This window comes from Triticum urartu, chromosome 1A (assembly GCF_056163025.1).
Source record: "Triticum urartu cultivar PI428250 chromosome 1A, HENAU_Tu73, whole genome shotgun sequence".
In the NCBI taxonomy this organism is placed as follows: domain Eukaryota; kingdom Viridiplantae; phylum Streptophyta; class Magnoliopsida; order Poales; family Poaceae; genus Triticum; species Triticum urartu.
In genome coordinates, this window is record NC_141873.1 from 519,059,466 (window position 1) to 519,079,596 (window position 20,131).

Here is a 20,131-nt window from a genome sequence, read left to right on the forward strand (position 1 = left end):
ATAAATGTTTTTTTCCAAGTTAGAAAAGACTATTTGTCAAAATCTATTAGGAACCCATGTCTATGGATTTTTATGGATCGCCCCCAGTGTTTGGCCTAGGGCTATGTAGGTGTCAGCGGCAGATAATGAGGCCCTTCTCCTGCCCTCGGGGGAAGCCGGAGTGGTTGATTAACTCATACTTGTCGATTCCCGCCACATTTATTATGGGTTTTTATCTTCTGCATGAAAGTATTCATGAGAAGATTGCCAAATATCAGTCCAGGTTCTTTTGGGAGGTAAATACACGGGCAATTATAGAACTTGCACGTGACGGTCAGTTTGATACATAAACTTGTAAATACATGTTTCTAGTCATCAAACTTGCGTGGGTGTGCAAATACGGTGCTTTCTACCGTAGTTGGGCGTATTACATGCATGCGGCGTGCCAACATTACATGGGCCCGCTGTCAGTGGCTGAGGAGGTGGGTAATCCGCATGCGTTTTTTTTTTCAAAAAGCACCTTTGCATATCATTTTTTACACAGAAAATTCTGAAATAAAACGGAAAAAAAGATGGATCAGTATGGATGGGATTCGACCACACCTGCAATTCGCATGCATATTGCCCGCCAATCGGTTAACTGACGTTTGACGTCTAACGTGCACAATTAGCTTTATATACGAGGACCGTTCTAATTAAAATAGAAATCAAAACCAGAAAAGGGTTTGTGAAAAGGTGGAAGCCCCGGTTCGAACCATCCGGCCACAATGACACATAAAAAGATAATGACAATTTATCTTATGTATTTTGCTTTTGTTTTTTCTATGTAAGAAAACAACTTATATTCTAGATAAATTTTTTGGATAGATTGACTAGATTTCTCTTTTGAATTTGAGTATTTTCCAGAATGAATGCATGTATTTTTTACGAACAAATCAACCAATTTTCGTTAGAGTATCTGTAGCAGACCCCTTATATGTGGACCCTTGTAGTGTGTTTATAGTGTCTGTTCAGACAACTTTTTGGCGCAAAACCGTAAACTGGCGATTATTTTATGGGTTGGCGCAATATGAGGGATTTGCTAGAGATGTGCTTAGAATTCAAAAAAAAATATTAGAAAATCTAGATAAAACAAAATATAGTGCAGAATGAATGTATGTTTGTGGGCAAATTAACTAATTTTTTGTTTGAAATCAAATACTTTTAAATGAAAAAACCTAGATAAAATAAATGTAAATAATTTCCTTTGGACAAATCAAAAGAAATTTCTGTTTGAATTCGAATAACTTTAAATTTAAAAATCTTGATTAAAGAAAATATAGGTCAGAATGAATGTACATTTTTTTGACAAATCAACCTTTTTTAAGAATTTGAATAACCCAAACAAAAGATAATATAGTCCATAATGCATTTACATAAATTTCTTTCGAACAAATCAATGGAATTTTGTTTGAATTTGAATAATTTTAAATTGGAAAACTAGATTGAAAAATATAGGCCAGAATGAATGTACGTAAATTTTCCAGACAAGTCAACTAAAAATTTGCTTGAATTCTAATAATTTTAAGTTACAAAATCTAAAAAACAAAATATAGTGCAGAATGAATGTCCTTAATTTCCTTTCAGACAAATCAGCAGAAAATATGTTTGAATTTTAATAATATAAATTTGAAAATGTTAAGAAAAGAAAATATAATTCTAAATGTGTGCCTTTATTTAGCCTAAAGGATCTACACATTGGTAGTCCGTGTAAACAACAACGGTGGTGTGGTTAGACTCTAGCGCTATTACAACTAGTCGATGGTTCGAACTCCCTCAGACCTATTTTCTAGTCCAAATTATTCACAACGCACACTGACGGACAGGACCCAGCAGGATACTATTTAACATTACATGTGTGGGAGGGCTTTTGTACGAAGTTTAAAAAAACTTGAGGGTGTTTTTATAAAAAAATATCACATGCACAACGCTTCAGCCACTGACAATGGGCCCCGGCCACGTTGGCATGCCATGTAGGCAGTGAATACATCCGTGTACATGAAATGTGATTGTATTTGCACGTCCACGCAAGTTTGATGACCAAAAACACGTATTTTGCAAGTTTATGCATCAAACTGACCGTCGCATGCAAGTTCTAGGACTCCTGGTGTATTTACCTGATGAGAAGGGCAAACAAAACTATTATATGGTCAAATGGTCCGAGTTATGCAAGCCAAAAGATCATGGGCTCTGGGCACCATCTTTACTAAACCCATGAATCTGCCTCTTCTCTCAAAGTGGATTTGGCGTATTGTCACCAATGGGGTGGTCCTTTGGGCATCCCGAAGGTCTTGCTTGGGCGGCCCTGCTAGAGTTCCTACACGAGTCTTCTTTGTCCGACGAGTCTGGTCACATGTCTTGCCATTTGGAGCCCTTCGGGGTATTTTCGACCAAGTCGGTGTATCATGTCATTGCGGCCTCTCCTGGATCAGAGGAATTGACTCAAATCTGGAGCGCCAAGATCCCCTTTAAAATCCATATTTTTCTTTGACAACTCATTCGTGGTCTAATCCCTTCGGAAATGCAGGTCTTAAAGCGCAATGACCCTGACAATGGGCGCCGCCGCTTGTGATTTGTGGAGGAAGACTCCAATCATATTATTATTTTCTTGTGCGACTGCATAATTTCTTTGGAGTTGTCTTGGGGGGGGGGGGGGGGGGGTCGTTTTTTCATATTATACATCATTGAACTGACGCTATATGTAAACTTTGCAGTTTCTTGAAGCATTGGATGATGCTCAGTAAGCAACAGGAACGCGACACAATTAATGATCTCATCGACAAACTAAGAGTTGCGGCTGCTCGATTGTCGCCTCCAATCCCTGTTGTTTCGTAGTGGCTATCCCTTTGGTTTGCCTGGGCATATGTTTAGTTGGTGCCTCAAGAGTTGTACTATCCCCCGATCCATATTATTGTCGCTGATTTAGTAGAAGGAAATATCTTTTTTGTTTTGTTTTGTCAAACCTGAACTTGTATGGATGTTTTGATGTGATGCTTTATCTATAAAATGAGACGTAAAACCTTTTTTGGTTCATAACTAATTCAAAAAGATTATTTGAGGATGACAAACCTTGATTAAAAATTGTAATGACTAGAATTGTGGCAACACATAACTAAGTTCACATATGTTCGATACTCTTTTGTTTTTGTGAGAAAACTTCCGTTCTATTCATCTTCAATCATGACAACACAACGAACACTAGAAATACTAAAAATACATCCAGATCCGTAGACCATCTATGGACGACTATTAGCACTGAAGCGAGCCGAAGGCGCGTCACCGTCATCGCCCCTCCCTCGTCGGAGCCGGGCAAAATTTGTTGTAGTAGATAGTCCGGAAGTCGTGTACTAAGGCCCCATAGGACCAGCGTAGCAGAACAACAACCGCCACCAATGAAGAGTAGCGTAGATCGGAAGGATCCAACCTGAAGACACACAAATATAGACGAACCACGACCAGATCCAAGCAAATCCACCAACGACAAATCAGCCGGCGAAATACCTCCGCAGGCCTATCGACGATGCTAGACACAACGCTGGGATGGGGGTTTGGTGGGGAGAACCTTATTCCATCTTCAGAGAGCTGACATAGTCTTGTCTTCCTGAGTAGGACACAAACCCTAAGAAAACTCAAGAGTTGTACTATCCCCCGATCCATATTATTGTCGCTGATTTAGTAGAAGGAAATATCTTTTTTGTTTTGTTTTGTCAAACCTGAACTTGTATGGATGTTTTGATGTGATGCTTTATCTATAAAATGAGACGTAAAACCTTTTTCGGTTCATAACTAATTCAAAAAGATTATTTGAGGATGACAAACCTTGATTAAAAATTGTAATGACTAGAATTGTGGCAACACATAACTAAGTTCACATATGTTCGATACTCTTTTGTTTTTGTGAGAAAACTTCCGTTCTATTCATCTTCAATCATGACAACACAACGAACACTAGAAATACTAAAAATACATCCAGATCCGTAGACCATCTATGGACGACTATTAGCACTGAAGCGAGCCGAAGGCGCGTCACCGTCATCGCCTCTCCCTCGTCGGAGCCGGGCAAAATTTGTTGTAGTAGATAGTCCGGAAGTCGTGTACTAAGGCCCCATAGGACCAGCGTAGCAGAACAACAACCGCCGCCAATGAAGAGTAGCGTAGATCGGAAGGATCCAACCTGAAGACACACAAATATAGACGAACCACGACCAGATCCAAGCAAATCCACCAACGACAAATCAGCTGGCGAAATACCTCCGCAGGCCTATCGACGATGCTAGACACAACGCTGGGATGGAGGTTTGGTGGGGAGAACCTTATTCCATCTTCAGAGAGCTGACATAGTCTTGTCTTCCTGAGTAGGATACAAACCCTAAGAAAACTCAAAGGAAGATCTAAAAACAGAGCCCTCTCGTCGGCAAGGGTCTGATTCTCCGCGCCACCATGGCCCTAAGGCCACTGAAGACGAGACGGACCGGCAGCCATGCATGCGGAAGACAGAGAAACCCTAGGCTTTTCTTTGAGGAGGAGGCAACTAGGCCTGCGTGAGACACGTGTATGTTTGATACTCAATAATGTACAACTTTAAGTTATCATATTTGTATAGATTTTGAACAATTAACACAATCATATTTTTGTATGATCCTGTTCCATGGAGTTTGCGTATGGCGGGGGAATGCATTTTCTGGGGAGCCTTCTGCTTATATTTTTTTCCCAAAACAAAAGTATTTCTCAAGCTCGACGTGCTAAGATCGTTAGTTCTGATTCCTGTGAAATTTTACCACCGCTAAAATCATTGAAATTTTAGCATCTTCGATGGTTAGCTTGGCAAAAAGACTAATCTTTTTTTCATTTAAGAGTTACGTATTCAAGCAGACACCACCACATTTTTGTCTAAAAATAGGTTGTATTTGAACATGACTTGAATTTATATGTCACCCAATTGTCTTTCCCCCACCCAAACCAGCAGAACCCTAGAAAATTCCAGAAATTTCACCACACTCCGAGTCTGAAAGGGAAGGAATTGAGGAGGAACACACTGGCATGGAGCTGTTGCCTTCTCTAGAAAAAGAAGTTGGCATTGAGCTGTAAACGCACGGCAGAAACCATTTAAAAACCAGAAGAGAAAGGGAACAAAAAGGTAGGAAAGCCCTCCGGAGCCTGCCAGACATACCCACCCCCAACCGCAACCAGCTCGCATCAAATAGAGCGAAACAACAGGAAAGCGAAGCCAAGCTGTTCCCGTCCCGTTCCGTTCCGCCCACCCCCGCGCAACCCGCCTCCCTCCCCGCGCCTCCGCCCGTCCCGCCCCCCATGGCGGCCACCCCGCCGTCGTCGCGGGACCCGTCGCCGCAGCCCCGCCGTCCCGCCGCCGCCGCTGGCCGGCCCGCCGCCAGCGGCACCGGCGCCGGCGCCAGCGGCAACGGCAAGCGCGGCGGCCTCCTGCTCGGCCGCTACGAGCTGGGCCGCGTCCTCGGCCACGGCACCTTCGCCAAGGTCTACCACGCGCGCCACGCCGACACGGGCGAGACGGTCGCCATCAAGGTGCTGGACAAGGAGAAGGCGCTGCGTGCCGGCCTCGTCCCGCACATCAAGCGCGAGATCACCATCCTCCGCCGCGTCCGCCACCCCAACATCGTGCGCCTCTTCGAGGTCATGGCCACCAAGTCCAAGATCTACTTCGTCATGGAGTTCGTCCGCGGCGGCGAGCTCTTCGCGCGCGTCGCCAAGGGCCGCCTCAAGGAGGACACGGCCCGCCGCTACTTCCAGCAGCTCATCTCCGCCGTCGGCTTCTGCCACGCGCGCGGCGTCTTCCACCGCGACCTCAAGCCCGAGAACCTCCTCGTCGACGAGCGCGGGGACCTCAAGGTCTCCGACTTCGGCCTCTCCGCCGTCGCCGACCAGTTCCACCCCGACGGCCTCCTCCACACCTTCTGCGGCACCCCCTCCTACGTCGCGCCCGAGATGCTCGCGCGCCGCGGATACGACGGCGCCAAGGCCGACATATGGTCCTGCGGGGTCATCCTCTTCGTCCTCATGGCCGGCTACCTCCCTTTCCATGACCAGAACCTCATGGCCATGTACCGCAAGATTTACAGAGGGGAATTCCGCTGCCCGAGGTGGTTCTCCAGAGATCTCACCAGCCTGTTGAATCGCCTTCTCGACACCAACCCGGAGACAAGGATCACCATGGCCGAAGTCATGCAGAGCAGGTGGTTTCAGAAGGGATTTCGGCCTGTCAGGTTCTATGTTGAGGACGATCAGCTGCACAGCTTAGGGGACGGTGAGAGTGAGGAGCTGGGGCTCGTCGAACCTACCGAGCCGCCGCCTCCTCCTCCTCTTCCGCCACCGCTGCCACCACCACCGCAGCAAGAGGATGATGACTCAGGGTGGGAGTCGGATTCCTCCGTCGCATCCTGCCCTGCCACGCTGTCGTCCGAGGAGCGGCAGCGGCCTGCCGGGCGTCTCACACGGCCAGCAAGCCTCAACGCTTTCGATATCATATCCTTCTCCAAGGGATTTGATCTATCAGGGCTGTTCGAGGAGCGAGGGAGCGAAGTGAGATTCATCTCAGCACAGCCCATGGAAACCATTGTTACAAAATTGGAGGAGATTGCCAAGATGAAGAGCTTCTCCATTCGGCGCAAGGACTGGCGCGTAAGCATAGAAGGCACCAGGGAAGGGGAGAAGGGGCCATTGACGATTGGGGCTGAGATATTTGAGCTTACACCAAGCCTCTTGGTGTTGGAGGTGAAGAAGAAGGCTGGGGATAAGGCAGAGTATGATGACTTCTGCAACAAGGAGTTGAAACCTGGGATGGAGCCTCTCGTGCACCACCAACAGGGCTCGGCTCGAAATGTACCTTCTGATACGGAGTAGTTCTAAAGGTAGCTCTCTTGCTTGAAAGGAATATAAAGAAATTTTGGATTAAAAGGATGTGTCTTTTATATGTTTAAGCATGGGACCTGAGCAGAAAAATGCCATTCGTATTCCTTAGTCCCTTTGTGTTAGTATTATTCATTTTTGCAATCCAGAATTTTTTATGCTAGCGTTTACTGTGTTTGTTGTAGTTGTTACATACATATATACAGTCTAAAGGGAGTTGTGGACTTCGCTTTCTCTACATTATCAATGTTTATCCTAGCTCAAGTGCTCATGTTAAATTATGCTTTATTCATAATAATTTACAAATTTCATCTGTAATTAACTCATCTCTTAAAAAGTAATGTACCATTGGAACTTTCGTGAGTGCTAGACTTACGAGTATTATAGCTGTTGTGTAACTTCTTATCTCAGCTTTCATCAAATAACCATCACATCAAAAGCAGAATGGCCATTGGCTCGCCAATGTCCAGCTTCAGCGATATACTACCATTCTGTTTTATCAAAACAAAATAAGATCTGAGGAAGTCATGCCCTACTGATGATCGTTTCAGTTGAACAAAGCTCTGAAATTTGAATCTACTCTATAGATCAACTTGGCTTTCTTATCTTTGAAATTAGTACAAAATCGTGTTATTCCCTCTCATTCTTCTGAGTCAAGTTGGTCTTGACAGAAACCGAGCAGAAGCGAAGGGTTGCAAACAATTCAATTCCTGTTCCTGCAAGGTCACAAACATATGTTACATATCAGTGTTATTCAGAAAGAGGTGCGGTAAGTTACTTGCATATTCTAATAATCGTCTATTAATTCCAAACCTGTTGGTCCAGAAAAAGGAAAGACAAACTGAAGTTTAGTGCATATCCTTTTCTGCGTCAAACATTGCAAATGAAGAGGACCAATGGTTCTGTGCTCCTGTATAGTCGTGTATGCGAGAATAGGTAAGACACTTAGCATGTACCATGATTCTGGAGTTGGATGGGACGATAGGGCAGGAGGGGCTGCGAGGAATGTGTCAAGGTTGGAGGATGGTCAATGTAGGCCACTGGGGCTTAAGATTGGACACTGTTATATGAATAAAGTTAGAGCAGGCATCACACTGAATAAGGTGAAGTTTAGGGGTCAGGATATAAGCATTTACTAAATATTTTATGTTGCATATGCCTATTCCTAATCTATTCCATGTACATCAGAGGTTGATATGTTATTTCAGAGAGGTACAATTAAGTACAGTAGCTTCCAAGCAACTGGACACTTGATAAGTTTTCTTATGTAATCATATGAAATTTGATAACATAACTTAATTGTTATAATAATATAACTAATATAAGAACAGTATGGCGTGACAAATTACAAAGGGATAATAGCTCAACCAGGCCAAGAATTGTGACAAAAGATCTATTTTTAGCTGAATGCATACAGTTGTCACACTGAATAAGGTAAAGTTGGCCAGGTTAGGGGTCAGGGATATAAACATTTACTGAATTACTTGTGTTACATATGTCTATGCCAATCTACTCCATGTACATCAAAGGTTGATATGTTGTTTCAGAGGAGGTGCAATAAGCACCTTCCAACACTGGGGTAATAGGAGCTCAATCATACCAGTAACTGTGATGATGAATGGTTGCTGAATGCAGTGAAAAAAAAGATGGCATGGTTAATTTCTGATCTTCGATTATGGATGTGTTCTTATCCAGTTTTGAAGATGTACATACCGGCAAACTGATCGTGTGAATACCTACTATGCCACCGGTTCTTGTTTATTAATTCACTCCATCAAATAAATTTACAAGTAGATTGATTGGGAAATTGCAATGTGGCGTGAAGGAAGGGAAATGCTTCAGAAATACCAATGTTGTGCATAACAGAATGCGCATAAGGTTGTCATGCTGGCTACCTTTTCATGTTTCATTAAATAACAGAAATGTTGATTTTTTTTCCTCTCTGCTCATCAACAAGGCATGCCATCTGCATAAGGTTGTCATGCTGATTCATGTTCATTAAATAACAGAAATGTTGATTTTTCTCTCTCTGCTCATCAACAAGGCATGCCATCTGTTGTCGCTCTTTGCTGAACAAGGATCTAGGCTGCAGTTGCCAGTTAGAAAGGCTAAGCGCTGGCAATCACATAAAGACATATAGGCGTGAGTGAAATCAATAGCCTGTGGCAGTACATCCTTGGAAGTCACTGCTTCGCTGAATCGTTTGACAGTTGTGTTTGGTGATTATTATCCTATTATCTTGGATTGTGTTTATACTTAGGAGCTGTTCGGTGATCCACTAGCACCGCCAAATTTGAGGATCTGCAGAGCAGCTATTCCCCCGCTCCGGGATTTTTGACTTGTGGTCCGCCAGCTCCCGAAGCAAGAGTGTGGAGCGGAGGAGGGCCGAACAGGCCTTTAGTTTACATGAGGCTCATGTTTCCTGTAAATTCTTATCCCATTCTATTGCATCCATATGGGAAGTGCTATACACACGACGATTTCTCGCCCGAGCTGTGTCCTTTGATCGAACGTGAGAAGCAAATCTGACGATACATGACAGCGTCGGGTTGGTATCGTGTGTGAAGCAATTTCATATCCATATTCAGTTATCATTTCGATAGTGATCGAGGGATGCAGATTGATGTCTGGCACTCTTAATTTCTGTTATCTAAAAATGTGAAAAGTTGTGATGACAGGAAGATAAGATGTTGATTTGGTCTTCATATATCATACATAAAACGGATCTGACATCTTGTTATTGGTTGCAGGTTGGCCGGTTTCAGTCACACGGAGAAGTTTCTCTATCTAGTTGCGCTACCACTGGCGTTGTCTCTAAGAGTTTGGTTGCCTAGAATGGTACCCGCCAACGCTATTGGTAGGAAGGATCTTGACTTGGAACACCAGACTATAAATAGTCAGCTTCAATTTGGTTGCATAGAAATGTCGTTCTGAAGCAAGACGCGGGTTCGATTCAAACCGGAGAAAAAGTCTGAGATTCTTGCTGTACAACATACATGGTGGTCCAGTAAGGGCATCTTCAACGCTGACTCTTAAATTGCCCGCAAACGTCCAGACCACCGGACACACATTATCATCCAACGCGGCACCTTTAAATCGCCCGCAAACGTTCAGACCATCGGGTACACTTTGACCACTTCCACGTACACGTCCGACACCTTGGTCCCATCCAAAAATATCTCCCACGCGAACAAACCTCTGCTCTCTGTGCCACATTCATACCAGTTCAGAGCGGACACGACTGGTCATCGAAGCCAGCATTGAAGCGGTGCGCCGACCATGCCGCATCCAGATCGATCTCCACGCACGTTCAATGCCGGAGAGATGTGACTGGACGGTCCGACAGCTTGGTCCCATCCAAAAATATCTCCCACGCGAAGAAACCTCTGCTCTCTGTGCCACATTCATACCGGTTCAGAGCGGACGTGACTGGTCATCGGAGCCAGCATTGAAGCGGTGCACCGACCACGCCGCATCCAGATCGATCTCCGCGCACGTTTAGTGCCGGAGAGATGTGACTGGACGGGACGGCTATCGACCGCATTTGAACTGACTGCCCATTCATCTGCCTGCCGAGAAACCAACTACGGCACCCGCATTGACAGATCTCATCGCTGGCGCTTGCAATTTTATAAGTAGCCACACTTGACATGATCCACCCAACTCCACGTCTGCTCCCTTTCCTCCTCCATGCACCACCTCTGTCATGACCGCGAGCTCTAGAGCAATGTGGGAGAGCCTCTCGACGGAGAAGAAGCTTGAGTTGGCCGACCTTGCGTCAGGCTGGCAGGCCCATCGTGCGTGACGAATAGAGGCCGGCTTGCCGGCGAGCTCGCCGGAGGTGAGTGACGACGACCCCATGATGGAGGAGGCGCCCACTACTAGGAAAAGGGCTAAAGATGAAATTGATACTAATGGCGCACTGTACATGTGGTGCGCCATTAGTGTACAAATACTAATGGCTCATCTACTCGAAAAGTTACATCCGAATTTAACAGGGGAGCCCCGTTAAACATTTTCAAAATCCTCAAAAACCTAACAGAAAAAAAGATACGAGGCTTTTAAGATCTGGAGAGGCAAAAAAATTCAAACTTACTAATGGCGCACCTGCCCATGGTGCGCCATTACTATCTTCCCGCCTTCTAAATTCAAAATAAGTCAAAAAAATAAAAATAAAGTTACTAATGGCGCACCTGCCCATGGTGCGCCATTAGTATCTTCCCGCCTTCTAAATTCAAAATAAGTCAAAAAAAAATAAAAAAGTTACTAATGGCGCACCTGCCCATGATGCGCCATTAGTATCTTTCCGCCTTCAAAATTCAAAATAAATCAAAAAAATAAAAAAAAGTTAGTAATGGCGCACCTGTCCGCGATGCGTCATTACTATGCCGTATATATGGCTGGGTGTGGTCCTCTCCTCCTTACCTCTTTATTCTTCTCCTCCACTCCACCTCTCCTCCACTCCATCTTCTCCTCTTCTCCACTCCATCTTCCCTTCTCTCCTCCACCATACTACCCTCCTCCTCTCCGGCGACCTCCTCCTCCCTCCTCTCCCCCCCTCCCCTCCCCTCACGGTTTCTCCTCCCTCCTCTCCGGTGAGCTCCTCCTCCCTCCTCTCCTCCCATCCCCTCATGGTTTCTCCTTCCTCCTCTCCGATGCTCCGGTGAACTCCTCTCCGGCGACCTCCTCCTCCTCTCCGGCGATGTAGGCGAGCGCCTCTCCGGTGACCTCCTCCTCCTCTCCGGCGATGTAGGCGAGCGCCTCTCCGGTGACCTCCTCCTCCTCCTCTCCGGCGAACTCCTCTCCGGCAAAAGAACACGGCAAAAGAACGTACAAGATCCAAAAACAGAAACAAAATTTGAAATAATATCGTGCCAAAAAACGAGCAAAGAATGGGCAAAAAAAATCATGATCCAAATCCAAATTCAAAATTCAAAAATAGCAATGGTGCACGGTGGGGGTTAGACGGTGCGCCACTACTATTTTCCCGCCTTCAAAATTCAAAAATACTAATGGCGCACCAGTGGCCTATACTAATGGCGCACTAGTGGCCTATACTAATGGCGCATCAGTGGTGCGCCATTAGTAAAAAATACTAGTGGCGTGATACTAATGGCGCACCAATGATGTGCCATTAGTAGGCAAAACTGGTGCGCCATTAGTAGCCTTTTTCCTAGTAGTGGCCTGATGACGAGCCGACGCCCCACGTGCGTGCCTGTCCATGCCAGCTTCACCATGGAGCAGGCGCATGCGCACTTCAATGCCATCATGGCGGAGGAGCAGCCGGTGTCGGCATTTTGGCAGGCGCAAGAGAGCGACACTACAATAATCTCCTCCTCGCGTATCATCGGCTGGCAGATGACGAAATCTATGGCGAGTACGCGAGCGAGGAAACCGTGGCGGCCATGGCCACGGAGAACTCGAATTTCGTCTCCGAGCAGCGGGCGCCCTACGAAGCCGCGCTTGCTCGCTCCGGCTGTATAGAGGCCGCGGCGCAGGCGATCGTGAACGGGAACGCCGGCAGATGCGCGGCATTCGTGTCACCCGCGCAGTTTGCGCCAGGTAGTTACGACCACCAAGCCTGCCCTGTCCACATCCATCGTTGACCTCACCTCCACCGGCGACGTCCAGGCCACACTTCCTCGCCGGCGACCCGCAGCTTCACTTCCCGAGGCTAAGGATCGTTGAGGATGCCGGACATGGAGAACAACAAGGACTTGGAGGACGGACGCTGACCAAGATTTAGACTAGGTTAATTTTCGGACGCTTTTGTTAATGAAATTTGTCAAAAAGATGTAATGAATGTGGTACGTTTTAAATGAAAATCATCCGGTTTGTTTAAATTTTGTTTGACATGTATGCGGACGTTTGAGGTATAAGGTTGTCCGTCTTATGGGTCCGGAGATGTCCTAACTAAGACTATACCACGTAACATATAGTACATGTGAAAAATAATTATGTTTATTTTTAACTTATTATATAGCACTTTATTAGGTACTGCTGAGCATCGGTGAGCACCATTACTGTTTACTTTTGCACAATCAAAACGTTGAGCAGGCATTGTCCTGCCGCTGTCAATCATCTTATCTCGCTGTGTTGTTCGCTGCTGCCCGAGCGATGTTGTTCACCGATTGTTCCCCCCTCCATGTAGCTGAGAGCTCTGTTGCATCGGCCGGTGCTCGTCGGCCCGCTGTTCATGGACCTCCCGTTTGCCGGGGCATCTTTCCGTCCGTGCAGCCCGATGGATGCCGCCGTCCGTGCAGTTCGCTCGACGTGGCCCCGCGATGCCGTCAGGAGCAGGCAAACGGCGCTGTCACCCGCCTAACCTAACCACGGGCGGCGACCGCGCACGCCGCGAAGCTATCGGAGCCTGAAGATGTCTGGACGGATGACACTGGCGCACGACTTTCGCCAGGCCGGCCGCCCCGATGGCCAAGTCCACTTCTGGTCTCGACGGGTCCACGAGGCGAGGACGTCGCCGTCGCCGGAACGTACGCACCGCACCGATCGATGTAGCGGGCGACGAGCGGCGCACGGCCACGGCACCGCGCGCACGTCCGATTCCAACCGGTCGTGCGTGCAGTCAGGAGCGGTGCGCGCTCGGTGCGCGGGCGCATGGGCCGGGGCCGGGTGCAGTGCACGGTGGCGACGTCGTCCTGCCGCTGTCGCGCCGGGTCCGGGTGGCCGAGGCGCGGCCACGAAGAAGGCGGACGTCGCCGTCGGCACGGTGGGTGGCTCCCCTCGCCGATGGAGCGGCGAACGCGTCCGCCGGCGACACGGCGTCACGGCCACTCTACTCCACAGGCCCCGCTCGCTTTGTCCCTGCCGGTGCGGGGGGCCGACGCCGACGTCGACATACGTCGAGCCCACCCGCACGCACGCACACGCACGGGTCGCACCCCACCTTTCCACCCCGCGGCCGACGGCGACGTCCACCCCGGACGGACCCAGCCCACTTACCATTTCGCACCACCCACCCACCCACACACACAGAAAACTCCACATACGGACAGCATCAATACATGGGCCCCGTGCGTCCGCCGGGCCCACCCGTCATGGCACACGTAGCGTGCGGTTAGGGTGGGGGAAAGATCCGCGACCCCGCTCATTTATCCGTGAGCACCCCCGGCTTTCCGCTTTTATTCGCCTTTTTTTCCCTGGCTGGTCTCACTGCGCTGCGCTGGTCGTCGTCGTCTCCCTCCCTCCCGCCGATCCCCTTTATCCGCCCGTCGCCCCCCCCGCCCCGCCCCGTCTCTCGCCTCGGAAGCTTCCACGAGCTCCCGAGGAGGGAGATCACAGCCCCGGGCGACCGTCTCCAGCATGGCTCTGTGGCGGCGCAGCTCGTCCTGGCTCACGTCCTGCTCGCGCGCGCCGGCCGGCATCGGCGGCGGGAACGAGGCCAAGGTCTCGCCCGAGGTTGCGCCGGAGGACGCCGCGGAGCAAATCCACGAGGAGGCCGAGGACGAGGAGAGGTGGTCCCGCCTGCTGCCGGAGCTGCTCACGGACATCGTGCGCCGCGTCGACGCCGGCGCCGAGCGCTGGCCCCCGCGCCGCGACGTCGTCGCCTGCGCCTGCGTCTGCCGCCGCTGGCGCGACGCCGCCGTCGCCGTCGTGCGCCCGCCGCTCGAGTGCGGCAGGATCACCTTCCCCTCCTCGCTCAAGCAGGTGCGCCCGGATCCCGGCCTTCTCCCTGTCGCCGCCGCTCCGATCTGGTTCACTCGTCGGCCGATTTGCGCGTTACTCGTTGCGCGGTCTGAGGGTTTGGCCGGCGTTTGGTCCTTGTGTTGAGTCGTCCCGCTTCAGATTTGCGGCTGTTGATTGTGGAAATGGTCCTGTGGTTCCATTTCATCCATTTCAGGCGGTCTCCTCGCAAGTACTAGCATCTATAGATACGCTAGATGCAATTGCGGGGATGAATTGCAGCAGGTTCAGAGCGTTTGATGTATCTAAAAATGTTTAGATTTTGTCTAAATTACGAGTCCAGATGCGTTGAACGATTCACGTCTGGTGGGTCAACAATCTTTGTTGCTCCTTTTTGGGACTAGTGATATCTTCAGATGCAAGGATTTACTAGAAGCGAGGAACATGTCGACCTTATCCTCTCCATTTTCTTCATTTGGTTGCATCATAAGTTCACACGTTACTTTTTGGTGACCAACGCTAAGGCAGTGAGATTGTAGGACCAGGTTAGTAAAACCATGTTAGGGTGTTTGGTATGTTCATATATGGAAGTTGCTTATTGTGACCGATTGTAATCGATTCTTGCCTGTTTCTACGCGGGGGGTGGGGGGGGGGGGGGGGGGGTCGTATAATGATACATAAAAGCTTCACTTCTATTTAGGGGTTCTATACATAATGATTTAATTGACCTCTATATTCTCCGCACAGCCTGGACCGAGGGATGCGCCGATGCACTGCTTCATCAGGAGGAACAAAAGCACCTCCACCTTTTATCTTTATCTCAGCTTAACACAGGGTAAGTCACCATCAATAATTTTTGGCTCCTTCGTGTTTATAACTCAATTGCATTATGAAATTGACGCCGCTTCATGGGCTTCAATAGGGTTTCCACATCATGTATTTTTAATAAGTAGCGCCAAACTGCCTAGTAATAAGCAACTAAAAGGACAAGTATATGTCTTTTTCAAGCTTCATACATGATGATGCAATCTTATAATCTTATCAATACTTGTTTAGAGTATGGAAAATAATGTAGGTAACACCGTTGCCTACTCTCCTGCTGCGTATGACTTTTGTCTTTTCGATCTTTTTACCAAAGTAGTCTTGTTTAGAAAACAGGGTGGTACTTCTTTTACTCAGTCACAACATACGCATTCACGACGAGGACCCTTATACCTACTCCAGTGTCCCACTTCCATTATTTAAAGAAGACTTGCTGAAGTCTAAATAGAATCCTAGCAAGGGAACATGACGATTCGTTAGTTGGGTGGTTGGCAAGTTATTTTTAATTGAATACATTCCTTGTAGCGATGACATCTTACCTACTTGATATGATCTCGAATTCTTGATGGTCAGCATGCAATTTCAAAGTCTAAATGTTTGACAAAACCGCCTAATATGTCGTACCTTTTCTTGTTTGTGTGTGGTGGTTGAGGGGGATGGGATCTTGACTTGTTCGAAGTTAGATGGGGTCATCTGCGTATCCGTGGTACATCTTCAATTACATTAGAATCCAGTTTATGATTTGCTAAAGCAGAGTAGGGACTGAGAAGAAGCCATGCTTAGTCCGTGTCATTCTTTCGTTTGGGTAGTATTTTCACATGACGGCATGGACAACTGGGTATAGACATTACAACTTAGGAGATTAATCAAAATTGAGACGATGATTAACCACCGCACCGGTTCATTTGACCTTTTTTCCATGGTAGCTCTCATAAATATTAGGCACAGAAGATGATTAGTAACCTTTGGTTGCAGCTTATGGCACTGTTAAATTACATGGTGCATATTTGATGGATGCCTCTGGGATTCGAGGCTTAGGTATTCCTATGTTTGATGAAGTTAAAAATGTGGATGAACCCAGCAAACAATCTAATTTTCCTCATCTGTATTTTGATTTGCTCGATTGTCAACCTCATGACACACTTTATAGACTGCAGTAATGAAAACCGCAATGTAATCTAAAGTTGTTTCCTCCATGCAGACTTATCTTTCCAGTATGCTTAGGTAGTACTCCCTCCGTAAAGATTATAAGAGCGTTTAGATCACTAAAGTAATGTTTTAAACGCTCTTATATTTCTTTATGGAGGGAGTATATCACATATCAGAATGCAGCTTCATATGTTCTTAAGTTAATAGTACTTATTCTGTTTTGACAGCCCTAACGGATAAAGGGAAGTTTCTACTGGCTGCTCGAAGATTCAGACACGGGGCACACACCGAATATATCATCTCTTATGACTCTGATGATCTATATCCAGGAAGTAATTCAGGTGTTGGAAAGCTGAGGTGAGGTCTAAATATTCTGTAACTTCAGTTTTGCTAGCTGATTGGTGGATTATTCATGACCACTGGTTTAGAAAGTAGATCTTTTTTGATTAAGTTTTAAGTGAGGTCACCAGAACTATGATGTGATCATCAAGCATTGGAATCAGGCATCATGTTCATTCATTTTAACCTCGTTTTCATTGCTGACATGTTCTTCCAAACAATCTTATTACTGTTTCAATTCAATAGTATGCAAAGTGAATTAATGAATATCCCATCTGTCAGTTTCTGCTAGTTAATTTATCAGTATGTACTATTCTGTGCATAACCGCATATGCATAGTCATGTCCTTTGGTTACATCATGTAATGAAGGAAGTGCTAGGAGATCTGCTTTATGATTTTCTGCATATCATGTTGGATTCAGCTGATAGTTGCCAAAATATGCAAATTTACACCTGATGATGGCTCATGCCAATGGATTTTGGCGACCTTTGCTATGTTAGCTTCTTCACAGCGATACTTTGCATCAGAACATTTGAATCAAAAGGACCACATGATCTTTTTGACATTCTGCCAAAATAAAGTTCTGTCTTGGCCAAGTTGAATATAGGGGTATGGATAAGCGAAGTAATGCCCATCCTGAACTCCCTTTAGCACCTCTTCCACCTAGTTATTCCTTTCGCCCCGCTGCCATGCTGCTAGGGCCATGTTTTTTTTCATTTTCTTTTGCACCAGCTACCCTTACCAACTGCTTGCCACAGTTGCATACACCATTCACATCTTCATGCATTCTCCATCTAGTAGGATGTACTGCTTCCACAGATTTTTTTTACCCGGTAAATTTTTGATCGGTAATGCTTTTCAAGGACATTTAGATGTTGGCTACTTGAGTTTAGATTGTCATCAACAAAAGAATGTTAAATTTTGAAGCCAACCAAAGCTACTCTTGGCGTGACTATTATTGGCGGACCTCAGTCATGTTTCAAGTGCATTTGATAAGTGACTGCCGATAAGTACCCAAGTATTTTGGCGCTGGCTAAACCCAATAGTTTGCAACTTTATTCAAGTCTATTTCCTGGATATTTGCTTGTTGGCCTGAACATTGTTTTATCTTCACACGTCTAGATCGGACTTCCTGGGGACAAAGTTCGTCATGTACGACAATCAGAAACCATACGACAGCGCCAAGTCCTTGAAGAGCCGATCAAGTCGCCGCTTTGCGAGCAAACAAATCAGCCCACACGATTCAGGCGATAATCTTGAAGTTGGACAGGTGTCATACAGGTTCAACTTCCTCAAATCAAGAGGGCCGAGAAGAATGCACTGCAGTATCCAGTGCCCCGTAGGTCAGGGCACCGCATCCGATCCATCCAAGGAGAAGCCACCGAGCACCTCCAGCTCCTTGTCTCTAAAAAACAAAGCGCCTCGGTGGCACGACCACCTGCAGTGCTGGTGCTTGAATTTTCACGGCAGGGTGACGGTCGCCTCCGTGAAGAACTTCCAGCTTGTCGCCCCGGCCGGCACCAGCGACCCATGGGGCGTCGGGGACGAGGAGACGGTGATCCTCCAGTTCGGTAAGATCGAGGACGACGCCTTCACGATGGACTTCCGGCATCCCCTGTCGGCCTACCAGGCGTTCGCCATCTGCCTCACCAGCTTTGGCACGAAGCTGGCCTGTGAATAAGTGCCATCTCTGTTGATGTTATCGTGTGAATCATGTGGCGGATGGCATGAACTCTTGGCTCTGTTAATCCGGGAGAAAGGGGCGGCACTGTGATACTGTACTCGCAATCTCTGCTCTTCTCTTTCTCGTCTGATGATGGATGTGGATTTGACTCTATGGCTGTGGTTGTTGTTTGTAAATGGCACTCCATTTCTTTCGGTGATTTACCCATGGAGCGTGGTGTGTACCTTCCTCCAATGCCGTTTTACCCTTCACGTAGGTAGACATGGTTTGGGGCTGCTAATCTGCATTGATAAATTAACCCTTGTACATGTCGTTATGACTACCTTCCTCCAATGCCGTTTTACCGGCAATGTATCCCTTTTGTGGTCTACATGACATTGTAATGTTCAGTAGTAACATTTGTATCGTTGTCTGATTGTTTAGTGTAGCTGCAAACGATATCATGAATGAAAACCACCAGCAACTCACCACCATGGGACCAAATGGATGCAGCTACATACCATCGGCAGCGGCGGCAATGAACACTCTTCCTATTTCCCTAACTATAATGGTCACATATGAGCACACCACATGACGGTAGTACTACGTACCGACCGACAAAGGGTGAACTTATGCACCTATAAATAAACTACGTACAATTGAGTTGTTCATGCATGATTCTCTAAAGCTTGTCAAAAACTCTCATCAGATGACTAAACCTTTTTTTAACTTCAGATGACTGAACTTGAAATGAGATTTGGACACCAAATTGATCAACACCAGAGGCAGAACTTCCAGAAAGATTCTCTCCCATAGCGCTAACATCATCAACAGCAACTGTTTCTACAAAAAAAAGCAACACAAAACAAATACAAAAAGTCAAACAAAAAAAATTATAATCCTAAAAGAGACCAGAGATCCTTATTTTTTTGCTTATGTGTAATGAAACTCACCCTTGACATTATTATTAAATAAACACGTCTTCTGAATCTGTTATTCTTTGGAAAAAATGAAAACTAGCTATGATGTAGGGTGGAACCCTAGATGGCCGATCTTTCACGAAAGGAGCGGATCCCAAAGAGAAACACGAGGACCACGAGGGGATACACGAGGGGAAACACGAGAGAATCACTTAAACCAACAAGATTCGATTACACATGCGCTAGATCCAAATAACACAAAGAGGTACACGATGATCCAAGGTCAACAAAGGACGATACAAAGTAACCGGTTCTTCTCCTAGAAGGAGGTCTTGATGGGGCCGCCCAAGAGGGGGGTCTTGAATCCAAGTCGATCTTCTCCGAAGAGGGGCCGCAGTCTCTCTCGAGAAGGAGATCTGTATGGATGAGCGAAGCTCTATCTCACATATGAGCTAAACCAACGCTACCCCTAGAAAGAGGAAGGGGATGAAGTATATATAGTCTAGGGGGGGCGAGAGGGTACATGGGCTTCGGCCCTTCACTGTTCACAGACAGGCGAGGCCGGATGTCCGGGCGTCGGGCCGGATGTCCGGGCTGGGGAGCCGGATGTCCGGGCTAGCGGTGAAGACTTCTGCGGGCTCTGGATAGACGAGGCCGGATTTCCGGGCAGATGGCCGGATTTCCGGGGCTTCGGGG

General features: G+C 47.0%; 2 protein-coding genes across 8 annotated transcripts; both read left to right on the top strand.

Moving 5' to 3' along the window:
- The first annotated feature begins 5,123 nt into the window (after positions 1–5,123).
- On the top strand, positions 5,124–9,891 carry LOC125524732 (CBL-interacting protein kinase 19). 7 transcript variants are annotated; one of them, XR_007290931.2, is made up of 3 exons: positions 5,125–6,902; positions 7,572–7,669; positions 9,651–9,891. XR_007290931.2 is itself a non-coding variant. In XM_048689780.2 (2 exons), exon 1 carries the CDS (start codon positions 5,329–5,331, stop codon positions 6,892–6,894), a length of 1,566 nt encoding a protein of 521 aa, XP_048545737.1. In that variant the 5' UTR covers positions 5,124–5,328; the 3' UTR covers positions 6,895–6,902; positions 9,651–9,891. The 7 variants fall into 7 exon arrangements, 2 of the variants coding, with proteins under 2 accessions (XP_048545737.1, XP_048545728.1); XR_007290929.2 differs by having other exon boundaries at positions 7,572–7,664; XR_015608394.1 differs by lacking the exon at positions 9,651–9,891 and adding an exon at positions 8,945–9,618.
- A 4,184-nt stretch (positions 9,892–14,075) lies between these two features.
- Positions 14,076–18,942, top strand: LOC125524756 (tubby-like F-box protein 9). The gene is made up of 4 exons (XM_048689789.2): positions 14,076–14,565; positions 15,289–15,376; positions 16,740–16,869; positions 17,975–18,942. The coding sequence occupies exons 1-4, from the start codon at positions 14,221–14,223 to the stop codon at positions 18,531–18,533; spliced, it is 1,122 nt and encodes a 373-aa protein (XP_048545746.2). The 5' UTR covers positions 14,076–14,220; the 3' UTR covers positions 18,534–18,942.
- The last annotated feature ends 1,189 nt before the right edge of the window (positions 18,943–20,131 follow it).

Excerpts from the sequence above, each read along its gene's own strand:
- LOC125524732 (XM_048689780.2), top strand. The coding sequence starts at position 5,329 with ATGGCGGCCACCCCGCCGTCGTCGCGGGACCCGTCGCCGCAGCCCCGC.
- LOC125524756 (XM_048689789.2), top strand. The coding sequence starts at position 14,221 with ATGGCTCTGTGGCGGCGCAGCTCGTCCTGGCTCACGTCCTGCTCGCGC. Across the intron at positions 14,566-15,288 it reads TCCCCTCCTCGCTCAAGCAG|CCTGGACCGAGGGATGCGCC; the intron begins GTGCGCCCGGAT and ends TTCTCCGCACAG. Across the intron at positions 15,377-16,739 it reads TTATCTCAGCTTAACACAGG|CCCTAACGGATAAAGGGAAG; the intron begins GTAAGTCACCAT and ends CTGTTTTGACAG.